At 34.1% G+C, this 12,634-nt stretch overlaps 1 protein-coding gene across 1 annotated transcript in view; it reads right to left on the bottom strand.

The window, feature by feature from the left end:
• Fap (fibroblast activation protein, alpha) overlaps nucleotides 1–12,634 on the bottom strand; it is a 70,419-nt gene that overhangs the window by 45,853 nt on the left and 11,932 nt on the right. Inside the window, exons 4-8 of the mRNA XM_005393316.2 lie at nucleotides 6,568–6,666; nucleotides 5,551–5,645; nucleotides 4,587–4,661; nucleotides 3,555–3,607; nucleotides 133–205 (exon numbers count right to left, since the gene is read on the bottom strand). Coding sequence (XP_005393373.2) covers nucleotides 133–205; nucleotides 3,555–3,607; nucleotides 4,587–4,661; nucleotides 5,551–5,645; nucleotides 6,568–6,666 — 395 coding nt within the window. The remainder of the gene's footprint in view (nucleotides 1–132; nucleotides 206–3,554; nucleotides 3,608–4,586; nucleotides 4,662–5,550; nucleotides 5,646–6,567; nucleotides 6,667–12,634) is intronic.

Here is a 12,634-nt window from a genome sequence, read left to right as displayed (position 1 = left end):
CCGTTTTTACCCACGAAAATAGTCATGAATGTATTTTTTTTTCTTTCAGGCAGGGAAATTTAACAAAGGCCAAAATCAAATGGCTCCTTTTTTATTTAAATGATTAAACACTTCCATAATTTAAACACTTACTAGTTTACTCCCAACAGGCGACCAGGATAAATACTGAATTGGACGTGGAAGCTCATATCCCTTTACAAATTCTCTAGAAGAGAAAGAAAAAAGAATTTAAAAAAGGAAGAAAGCAAATCATTCTGTTCAGTGCAAAAAGAAATTGCATAAAAAGGACAAATAAACTATAAAAATTAATGAGAATTATAAGAAATATCTTTGTTTTTATACACCTAATAGAAAGCTGCTAGAAAGACCGCGGGGCCATGGGGCTGGAGGCACGAGTGATCATTGTCATTTTTCCGCTTCTTACTTAAGAGTCACTTAACTTTTTTGAGTCTGTTTTCAGCCCTTTTTAGTGAGGCAAATGAATATATACCATGCTAACATCTTTGGAGACTAATAGAATCTCTTCATTTTATAGAAAATAATTGTTATTTTAGAGAGATGACATAACTTTAAGATTACATTGCTAGTTTTTGGCAGACCCCCAATAAACTCAAGTTTTAACCCCCGAGACTGTAAAATTTGTACACATAAGATTAAGATGGTTGCTGAATTGTCTTCCAGCTCTGAAATTCTATAATTGTGCTGAAGTTTAATGTGTGCTCTTCCACATTCTCATTCACAACCCCCATCTCTGTGAATGCATATGCATTTCAAATTTTTGAAAATACGATGCCATTTGACAATCTCCCCAGGGATCTGACTTGAAATCAGAAAAGGAAAGGAACATCTGATCTCAAGCTAAACTGAAAAACAGATCTTATACTGGGCAGTATGCCTTAAGCTTGCAAAGTTCTCCACCCATGGGCAAATTTCAAATATTCTAGTGGCCAAGAATCTCACTCGGATGTTTAGAATCACTGCAGCTCCGCAAATACTCAAAATGAGGGACTTGCACCGTGGAGCTTCTGCAGCTTTTAGCAAGAATACACTCGGAGTTTTATGTGTTAAAAATCATAGAATTCCATGTATATATTTTGCCTTACCCTCCTGAAGTTTGTATTAATAGTTTCATTAAGACTATGGGACAATGAAACGAGGTCTACCTCCAAAGCCTAATTTGAGGAGCCTCCAGAAAGACTCTCTGCACTCATACCAGTCTCTCCAAACTGGACCTAACATGTGCTTGACATTCACACTTTTCATATTCTTTGAACATTTAGATATCAAAGAAGACTTATAACACATGCTACCTTGATTTAAGTTATTAGATCATGCAGTATGATACCTAGCAATCCAAGAGGGAAGAGAGGGAAATGTTCCTGGAGAAGGATGACCATGGTTGCTGCATTGCGAACTCTGACAAGCAGAGGGCAGCACATGAACACCAGGCCCCCGGAGGTCAGACCAAAAGGGAAGAGATTGGAGGACAGAGTCAAGATAATGGCTCAGAGAGAAGACATTCTTCCATTCTTCACTAGGTTTGTAATTCTGTTTTAAGCCAGTGCTCACGTTACCTTTGCCATTTTAACAAGGCGTTATTTTTCTATATGGGGTGAATTAAGGTATGCAATTTTGTAGACAGTGCCAAGCTGAAAATTTCAGTGAACATCTCTTATGCCTGGCAAGCCAGCACATATGCCATTTTCTGTTTTTCTGTCATCATTGGTAGAAGATATGGAAGAGGAGAATGCTTACAAAAGCAGTTATCTCCTAAGTGTTCTTTACCTAGCTTGAAAACAGAACTATCTCCATTTTCTCTCTGCCAGATTTTTACAGTCTTCAGGGCACAAAAGGCTTAAAATTACAGGCATTCAGTCATGCCTTCAGTCTCAACAAAGGTTTTCATGACTTCAATTGTGCTACATTCCAGACAAACAATTTTCAAAAAAAAAACTCTGGAAAACTAGATAGCTATGCAGAAAGCAGATAAGTTAAAACGTAGTTTAAATTTAAATTTGCTGTAGAGGAGCTAAATATCTAATATGGTTTAGGTTCCAAAGCTTATACAAACCATGATTAAAATACTCATGTTGTCATTTTATTTTAGAGTGCTTTTCAGTTTGGTGAACCTCAACATAGAGAATTTCAAACTGATTAAAAGAAAAACAAGAGTATGATTAAAGTCTGGGAAAATTGTACTCAAAGATTTCCTCCTCACTCATCTAATATTTTCTTGAGAGTACAGTTGGCACCTTATGTTCATTTGTAACTCTTTTATATGTATTTTTCAAATAATAGGTGCTCAGTAAATACCTGTTTGGTTTGATGATGATGATACAGAGAAGAGAAAGATTTAGAATCCATTAGGTGGATTTAGATTCTACATTAAGCAGTAGCTCCTATTTCTTAATTTAACAATTTAAGGAGATCAGTTATTCTTTCTGAACATTTGAAAGAAGCAGATAATTTAAAAAAAAATTGTGCCCTTGCTAGACGGAAGGAAAAATAGACCAGAAGATCTTTTCAAGCCGTATAATTATTTTTACCTATTATGTAACAGCAAAGAAAGTATCATATTAAGATGAGTAATTAAACCAATTCATTGCCCACACTTAGCTGGAGTGATTTTTCTAAAGTGCAAATCTGATCATGTCATTTCCTATTTAAAACCCTTCAGTGATTCCTATTGTCATCAGAAAGAAATCCAAACTCTTTTTAGTGGTTTTCTTGTTATTATTTGACCCGTGCTTCCCAGCCGAAACTCTCTCCCAACCTTACACAACCTCCTTCTGTAAGTAGCCCCTCCTCCGGTTGCAGCCACACTGACATACTTAGCGCTTCCTGAATACCCCTATCCTCTCTCTATTCCAGGCCTTTTATATTCTTGCTTGCTGGGATTCTGTCTCTCAGTCTTGACTGACACGTACATTCATTTAAATTATTTATCTTTGTAAATGATAACAGTTTTAAATAGTTAAAAACCTACAGAAGAATAAAATAATAAATGACAAATTTATATTATGTAAATTTAGGAGTATATTTAACATTTTAAATGTTAAATTAAACATTTTGTCATTTTTGAAATAATTAACTTTAACATTTGGCTATTTTAAATAATCAATGTAAAATCAGTTAATGAAGTATGTGTTCAGACACAGCTAATGTACGTATCTTCTTTCCTTCTGTCTCTCTCCGATGAAGTAGCCATTCTCCTGAAAATAGTATCTTATCCCCATGCATGTTTTTATCCTTTTACTACATATGTTTATTTCCATAAATAGCACAAGTATAATTTTCTTTTTGAAAGTAGGAAAGCCAAAACTGTGTGGTGTACAAAATGCAAACTTGTATTAGTCAAATAAGGAGAGGTGAATATGACATAGAAATATTTCCCCTAATTTCTTAAGGCTTATGGATTCACATACATAATAAAAAATAAGAAACTAAAATATATAAAGAGAAAAGGTAGTCTTCAATTCCAAGATTGAATGGAAAATTTAGGTATCTGATACGTAGTGCTAATAAATAGTTAATAAATAATGGTGATGTTTTACCCCTTCCTGAAGTCATAGATGTGATATGTCGCTGTGTAAGAATATCTCCAAAGCTGTCGTAGAGAAGAAGAGACAAATTATAATATCTTAAAAAGCTCATATTAATAACATACACTCATCGACCATCCCAAGGTTCAGAATTATAAAGGATCTATTTTCACATAATTTCAATTCCAAACCGAGTCTTTCTTTAAATTTTACTGTAGAGTTTTGTGTTAAGTTCCAGACCCAGTCTCAGCAGTGATTCAACTTTCACTATATAAAAAGCATATCTAAAGTCATTTCTGAATAAAAAAACTTTATCTTTGATACATTCTATCCTAGAAATTTTTTCTTTATATTTTACCTGGATTGAGCTAAAAACACTGATTCTCATAGCTCATAAAGATTACCTTGTATCTTGGTAAAGATGATTCCCTTTAAAATTGGATAAATAGAATTTCATTAGACATGTAATTTTATTGCAATATGCCTCTACCACTTCATTGAAGAAGGAGAAATTAAGTAATAGTAAATAGCCTAGTGTGGTGAGAACACTCTCAAACTAGGCTTTCAAAGACCTAGATTGAAAACCTTGTCTACCACTGAGTCTATAGTATTGGGGTTGAGCACATGACAATAATGCTACACTGTAAATTTTCTACTTTCAATTATAATAAACATTCAATGTTAAACTAATTGATGTTCCTGAGGTTAAACTTTGTTAAGAATTACTAATGGTTTGTGAAATGCAATAGCTTTATAAATGCAAGGATATGTCTTACTCTTCTGATCGATAGCAGTGCCTGCAAATGAGACTTTCTTCTCCAGAGCAATTTCCACTACTTGTTAATGAGATGCAAGTAGTGGACACGCAAGAATGCAAAATTCAAAATTATTTTGTATATATTTTAGTTACACTTTTGGGGGGCTCATTCACCTCTCAAATATTTAGAGATGCAAATAGATTCTTATTTTCTTCTTACTTTTATAAAACAATCTTTAGGTTAGTGGAAAATATAATCAAATATACCCAAATTAAATAATGGATACCTTTGAGTAATCACTTTCAAGATATGCAAATTGCCGATCAGATGATAAACCATAACCTGAAGCATTCACACTTTTCTGAAATTATGAAGAAGTTGATTAGAATACAGGAAACAAAGGGCCATATAAATTAGTAGCTCTAAAACTTTAAATCATCAATAAGCTCCTACGTAAAATTTCAGTGGAATTAAACAATGTTTATGTGACACCTGTGTATATAAAAAAACTTGCTATACACTATGAGGGAGATGCAATAAATAAGATAGACTGTGAATGTGAGAAGCTTATAATGGTAGACGTCAATGAGTGATATTACAAATTAAAAATTTCTATCAGAGAGAATGATTATAACACTGTAAAAGCATTAAGGGAAGAAGCGACAGAATCCAAATGAAAGGATAATTGGGTACACAGATGAGGAGAATGTTATCTGAACTTTGGAAAGATAAGCTGGTTTTAAGGGTAGAGGAAGTAGGAGCTCTGAAAGCCCAAGAGCAAAGTTTATCATGTGCCCGTACATCAGGGTCTCCATATATTGAACGTGTATTCTGCATTAGACACTATCTTGACACTTTGAAATGTGATTTTATTTAATTCTTATATTAAACTAAAGAGGTAATACTATTCTCACTTTACAGAGGAGGAAACTGACATAGGAAAGTCTGTGTAGCATAGAAACTTGTCCAAGTTTCCGTAGCTGGCAACTGACAGAACTAGTGTTTGAACTTCAAGTTCCTGACTGTTGTCTTATGCCATTCTATTTCCACAGAGTAGAAAAGGTGCCAGAACCTTTAGAAGCCAGAACAGTAGTCTAAGGCAATCAGAAGAGAAAACTGGAGGAAGATAGGAGAATGGGGCTGGGAAGACAGGTGGAATCTAGGTCCAACGTTAAGATTTGGAACCTGTTCCTTTGTCAGTGAAGACCTGGAAGAGGTTTCTGAGGAGGAAGAGGATGCTGAATACATACCATGGTGCTATTGCTCAAAATTGTATATGATTCTCCTGTTTCAATATTATATAAGATTACATTATTATCTGTAGATTGATGAAGATATTCTTCTCCTTTATATAAGAAAGAAAGCAAAATTTGACATGATCTCTCTTAATAGGAAATGAATTGATAACTAACGAAAGCACACTTATTTCACAGGCTTAGTTTAAGGTGAATAATTCTTTATCAGATTTAGAATAATAAGTTGGTGATGGAAGAGAAAAACTCATATTTTTTTTTATTTCATACAAAAATGCCATATCTGCTATAAGTATCCCAATTCTAACTTGTTCAGTGTTCCAGAATGAAATTTTGCTTTCTGTGGGTTGCAAATAGAATATACTAGTCTAAAATGTTATTTTTCTTTTATAATGGCATTTTCTTTTACAATAAAGATAAATTATATTTGGAATTTGTTTTTAGTACAAAACCTAATTTATATGAATTTTATTTTCTACAGAGAAATTTTAATATACTCACTTTTGTTGGTGGCACTATATATATGCAGTTATACATATCATTAACTATTCAGTTGATCTCATTATATATTTTATTAGATTTCTGGTAATATTCTATAGTGAAGAAGTAAATATCAATTTTATGACCCCGCAAGATTTATTGTTAGAGTGGGATTTGTCTATTTTTCAGATTATATACTTTAACAGTAGAATTTTTTGAGCAAAATTCTTGTGATCTTTCTTATTAGTTTCATATCTCCCATCCTTGAAAATGTACCAGACACTAAAATTATTTCAGTGGTGCACTACCAAATTTTACTTTTCTGTTAAAACTCCTGTTGGCCTTTTAACTGTTAGACAAACCCAACCCAAAAGGTCTTATCAAAAGACTTTGGTGACTTGAGTTGTTCAAGTATTTCCTCTTTTGCTCATTTCAACTGATACAATGTTAGTTACCATAATGACACACTAAATTAAAAACAAAACAAAGTATACAAAAAGCAAACCTCAGAAGATAAAGAAATAATTCACTTACCTGAAATCCAGTTTGGAAAAAATGTCCTATAGGAAAATGTCCCATTCAAAATATCGTTCAGTGTGAGGGTTCTCGTTGTATGTCTTTTAGAGTGATAGACTTTGAAAAACAAAAAAACACACACTATTAATAAAAATACAGTTGATAACTCAAATAGAGTCAAATACAATCCCCTTGTTTTTATTCATTCCTTCTCATACAATAATAAGGATGTGCCATCTTGTAAGTGCTTGCTGCGCTCCTACTTTAAAATTAATATTTTTGTAGACTGGGTAACCAGGGGTAGGAGAGGCAGCTGACTGGATGGGGGAGCTGTTAGGAACATACGAAAAAGGATAAAGGTTATAGACCAGAACCACATAGAATAACTGAGACATTATTCATCAGGTGGTGAAGAGCCGTTAGGGATTTCTGAGGTGGAAGGTGACTCGAGCTTCTACCAAATTGAAGCCTGATAGACATAGGATCTTAGACCATGTGCTTTGATTAAAAACTCAGCTTGTCTGTTTGTCCTCTGCCTATTTGTAAAAGTTCTATCTGCTTGTTTTATATTATCTGTTCTTTATTTTGCTCTTTAATTTATTTATACTTTGCATTTCTCAAAAAATAGAAACCAAGTGAGATTTAGGCTTGTGTATCTAATTTATTTTATTTAATATTATGGTCTCAGGGTATCCATTTTCCTATAAATGACTCAGATTTGAGAGAAGTGAGGAGAAGGGTGGGAAACAGATAAGAAGAAATAGGATGGGTTATGTACATGTACCAGTGTCCCACAGTGCACATAATCACTCTGCACTGCAAACAAGTACTAATAAAAATAATGCAAACTTTAATAAAATGCTCGCCCTCTAGTCTAGGCTTGGATTTCTACTGATTTATCAGTGATATACCTCAGCATTCTGTTCGGATGAATGTGATTAGGCAGAATCTTTACCTTTAGAAATTTCAAGAAAGACAATTAAAATAAGTAATTTTAGACGCCATATATTTTTGCAAAGAGAAATTGGAACAGACATAAGGAAAATCATGTGATTTCTGCAAAGGATCTTGCAAATCCTAAGAGTAATTTGCCATAGAAATGTTAACCTAATGTAGCTCATAAACCCCAAGTAAATTTCAGTTGTATTTGAATGCTTCTAAGTAGCTGTGGTTTTCAAACTTGACTGTATTCTCAGAAAATCTCATTAGAGTGCCCTGACACAATCTAATATCCCGGAGGGATAATAAGGCAAGAAACGCCCATGGCATCTTCATCACCCTACCTCGTCTCTCTATTTCCTCTCTTCTAGTTCCTTCTCCTGGGCACTACTTACAAACTAAAACTGATGGGAACGTCCTACCCCTTGAGTAGCTTTAAGAATCTGGCATTTTCTCTGATGAAAAGAAAACATGTAGCCATGAGAGCCATCACTGTCCTTCTACTGAATCTTCCATAGCTTTCCGCACCTCTTGAGATAAAGACCAAAAATGAGAATCTGTACTGCAGACCTTGCCTGGCCTGGGAGCGTGTAACCACTGAGCCTCTTACTTCCTCCCACATTCTTCTCTAACTTGCGAATGTGCTAGGCTTTCTGTTCCCCAAATATTCTTTTCTCTCTGCAGGGCTTCTTTACCAGTTTCTGTCCTCTCTTTTTGCTTCACAATGTCTGCTTCCTCTGAGAAGCCCTTCCTTATCCTCCAGCTTAAATCAGGTTCCCTTGTTTTATAATTCCCCTAGACCATGCCCCTTTCTTTCAGAGCACTTGCCTTGGTTTGTAATTACACATGTAATTGAGTGATCATCTTACAAACGTGTCTTTAACACCCCCCATATGATCAAAATAGTTTCCAGAAGGCCAGAGACCATGTCTTATTTTGCCGTTATCCTGTGGTGTCTAGCATGTACAGGCAGTGAATATATTCTTGTTGAATGAATGAATGAATAAAATGAAGGATAGATGAATGAATGAGAGGATAAGATATGGGTTCTCTTCTTAGTTTCCAGCATGGCTTTGCTCAATCCCTGGTACCCCACCTTGCTCATATCTATAGAAGAGACTTGGCTAGAAGCTTTCAGTCCCTTCCAGCTATGCTGTACTAGATTTGAAATGTAAACCTCAACTTGTTCTATTTGTTTTGAAGTCACATCATGTAAATGTACTACTGAGAATGGGATAATATCATCTTCTGATATTTTAACCAATTTCCACTGATTCAAGTGTGCTCTACACACTTGATTAGGACCTTGTGTAATGTCTTAATTTTCTAAAACTTACCCTCATGGTCATGTAATAGAAAACAAGCAGCAGGCGAGCCTCTTCACCACTAGATATTGGATAGTTCATACTTTTAAATTATTGTATCTTTTTAATAATCGTCTTTTTCATTCTCTTTCCATTCTAAGTAAGGCTATGCATCCTATACAATCACTTAAATGAAACTTCTATTTAACTGAATGTTTGTTTGCAAAATTCATGCCACCAATTCTCTAACTCCCATTCAATGACTAAACGACCATTTACTACAATAGCATTATAATGACTGTTGAATATTTAATTACTTTTTTCTTTCCTAAGAAAAATAACATCTGTTTTAATGTCAAAGGAAAATTATAACACTGTGTACTGTGGAAATTATTTTCCAATTGAAATATTTATTTTATATCTCCACAATCCTTAATATCCAGATGGAAAATTTAAAAATGTAGCAAATCTATTAGCTGTGGATACCAAAATAACTAGATAGTTATTTAATTGAAACAAAACTTTGATATTAATTGAAAAAACAAATATAACCTTGCAATGCCTTATTTTTAAGTCCTGTGGAAATAATACTTTCATTGGGGGCTGGGGATTTAGCTCAGTGGCAAAGCGCCTGCCTGGCAAGTGCAAGGTCGTGAGTTCGGTTCCCGGTACCGGAGAAAAAAACAAACAAAAAAAAAGAAATAATACTTTCATTAAGGTGAGTGAATGTCTTGTGTCATAGTTTTTCCTATTTAAGAATCTCTGCATATGGTTTTCTTTTCTTTTCTTTTTTTGTCTTTTTTGAGACAGGGTCTCACTATGTAGTTCAGGCTGGCCTTGAGCTCACTTTGTAGCCCAGGCTGGCCTCAAACTTGCATCGATCCTCCTGCTTCAGTCTCTGAGTGCTGGGATTACAGGCATGCACCACCACACCTGGGTTTGGCTTTCTTTATAGTTATGATTAACTGACATATTCATAGCTATAGTTATTCTTCATTTTCACAGAAGTTTGAATTGAGACAATTTAACTAAAGCATGTAGCTCCTGGTATGAAGTCAATAAATATCACCTTCTAGTATTATCATAGTTCATCAATATTCTTCAAATAAGTATTTTAGATCCATGTTTTCCAAGCAAACTAACCACTGGGACTTTCTGTTTTTGTTGTTGCTTTTAAACATCAACCAAAACCACAATATAGGGAATGCAGTTCCAGATTAAAATATTAGTATAGATAGTGAAAGTACACATTTATTCTACTTTAATAAAATTATTTGATTATACTTGGAATATTTTGACAATTGAACAGCTCCATAACTGAACCATTATAATTATAATCATAAACTAGTACTGATGTTGTTCATATGGACAAATGAAATTTATTTAAAAACAAGGGTTTCAAATTATTTGAAAGACATACTTTTCACATCATTAATAATATCCTTATCAGATTTTCAGGTTTATTTAGTTTTTTAAACCTCTAATTTAGATTATTAAGAAAGGCTATACTTGATTTTACATTTCATATTACTTCCTAGTTAGTCATTTATTTATATGGGTGAGTAGTAGTTATAGATGCCAGCAATCTATACAGAGAACTTCGCATATGTCCTATGGTGACTCAAAATATCAATAAAGTAGTTATAAATATGTATTAATTGTATGAGGATAACCCTCAGCACCACCTAAGAAGTAGTGAGTAGCTGTACAAAGTGCGTGTCCAGATGACCCACCTGCATTTAAGTGGAAATAAGTTTCCTGCCACAGATTGGGAGGATGACTGCTAACCTGTGTTGTCTTTATAAACCATCTGATATCTGATGGAGTCAGGGCTTAAAACGTGTAATTGTGTTGGTGTTAGGATGAGCACAGTTAAATTCATTTTCAGTTTAATGTGAGGGATTTAAACTTAACATTCTTCTTAAAGTGGCCACATATTCACAACACAGCTGAGTAATGTGTTTGCTTCAGGGTATTGAATTAGGTCACATGTTAGAGTGAGAATAAAACAAAGTTTACTTAGAATTGCTAATCCAACATCCCAGTCTTTTTTACACATAGAGAGACCATTGTTACACTATTGTATCAGTAATGTGTCACTGCATAGTCAATGCTGATCACTATGTCAGACAAGAGTAGAAGTAATCTTTTAATTGGGCACTTTGAAAATGCCACTGGTTTTTTGCTATCTCAATTTTTTTTTATTGCACATGAGTATTTTATCTCTACATTGATGTGGCAAAAATTCTATAAGGAGTAGGTCTCTAACTATGAAGGTAGAAACTATGTTTGATTTTTTTACCCTATTTTATTCCCAACAGCTAGGAGAGCATTTACATAAAATAGAAGCACAGTAAATATTTGTTGGATTAAAAAATGACTTGATGGATAGTGTGTTAGATTGATTTTGATAATTGTCTCTCAAAGACATACCTGTCCTTACTTTCTACCCTTTAGTTCATGTTCTACATTTCACATATCTGTTCCTTTACCTAGATATGACTTCATTTAAATATTTATCTAAATTTGGTGCTTGGAGCACATGGAGTTTCTAGGTTTTTTTTAGTTCTTGCCGAATCCTACTGAATTAGAATCTCTAGGGATGGATCTTGGGTGTTCAAACTTTTACCAAGCTCCCTGAATGATCTTTCTGCAAAAGCTGGAAATCCTATTTACATGATTTCACTGAATCCACTCTTTTCAATGCACTCCTGCATCTATCAGTGGAATTTCTTCTTGAGTATAAATGTCCTGGTAGTGAATAAACTGGCTGAACTAACACTTCAGGGAGAGTAAATTTCTTAGCTAAGTATTGATGACAGCGGTCAAAGAAGGCTAACGGTTTCTTCTTACATGTATCTCAGACTCAGTGACCTTGCTCATCACCCCCAATGGGCTCTACTTTAGACCTCTTCCCTTCCTGATCTTGGAAAAGTAGAGAAAAAGCAAGGGGTTTATTCTGCTCCAGATTAGAGTAAAATAAAATCATGAAGAAAGCATTGGCGTCATTGTTGTTTAGTGTTTTGAGAGTGTGAATTCACGTATAAATCAGTATAAAATATTTCTCGACAGAATTAAACATACTAAACCAGTCCCAATCATTTGGAAAATATTCCATTTGTAATTTGCATTACTGGGTGGATTTTTGTGTCCTTTTCTAAATAATGTTTTAACATTGAAATGTAAGCATTTAATTTTGGAAGGACAGCTTTGACATCTTTAATTTTTAAACTCTTAAAAGCTTAAAAGAATTAGAAAGGAAACCTGAAAGCATATCTTTCTTCTATATGTAACTGATAGTTACTTCATAACACTGAATTCTTGACAGTGCCCTTCAGTGTGATTTAGCCCATCTTTAGCATAGTTCTTCATACATTACTTAAACACTCTAATTAACCATGCTTTAATTAGTTGCATTTTCAACTTATTAAAGCAAAGCTGAAAATTATTTCAATTACATATCCAAGAAATTACGATTCATGAAATGATTCACAAGCAAGTGGTGATTCACTGTTCCAATTCTTTCTTAATACTTTGTTTTTCTTTTAGGGCTATTTCTGGCATTTAATTGTCTAGTTCTAGAAAATTGAGAGTAAGTGCTAGCATGGAAATGTTTTGTATTAGCTCTGATATTTATCATAAATGAAATGAGAAAATATGCTCTATTAAGTGAGCCTACAAATGGCTGACAGGTCTTTTGTTCTGAATTTCGCACTTAATTTAGAATGGATGTTATGAGGCCATTTGGAGAAGGTGACTTGATCCCTGAGGGTGGCCTCAAGCCTACCACATCTATCTTCCTGCTGCCTCTGTATCATCTCCAACCAGCACATCAGGTCATG

The sequence above is a fragment of the Chinchilla lanigera genome, unplaced genomic scaffold (assembly GCF_000276665.1).
Source record: "Chinchilla lanigera isolate Chin_1 unplaced genomic scaffold, ChiLan1.0 scaffold00048, whole genome shotgun sequence".
NCBI lineage: Eukaryota > Metazoa > Chordata > Mammalia > Rodentia > Chinchillidae > Chinchilla > Chinchilla lanigera.
Note: the sequence above shows the minus strand (reverse complement) of the source record. Positions and strands in the feature narration are given on the sequence as shown.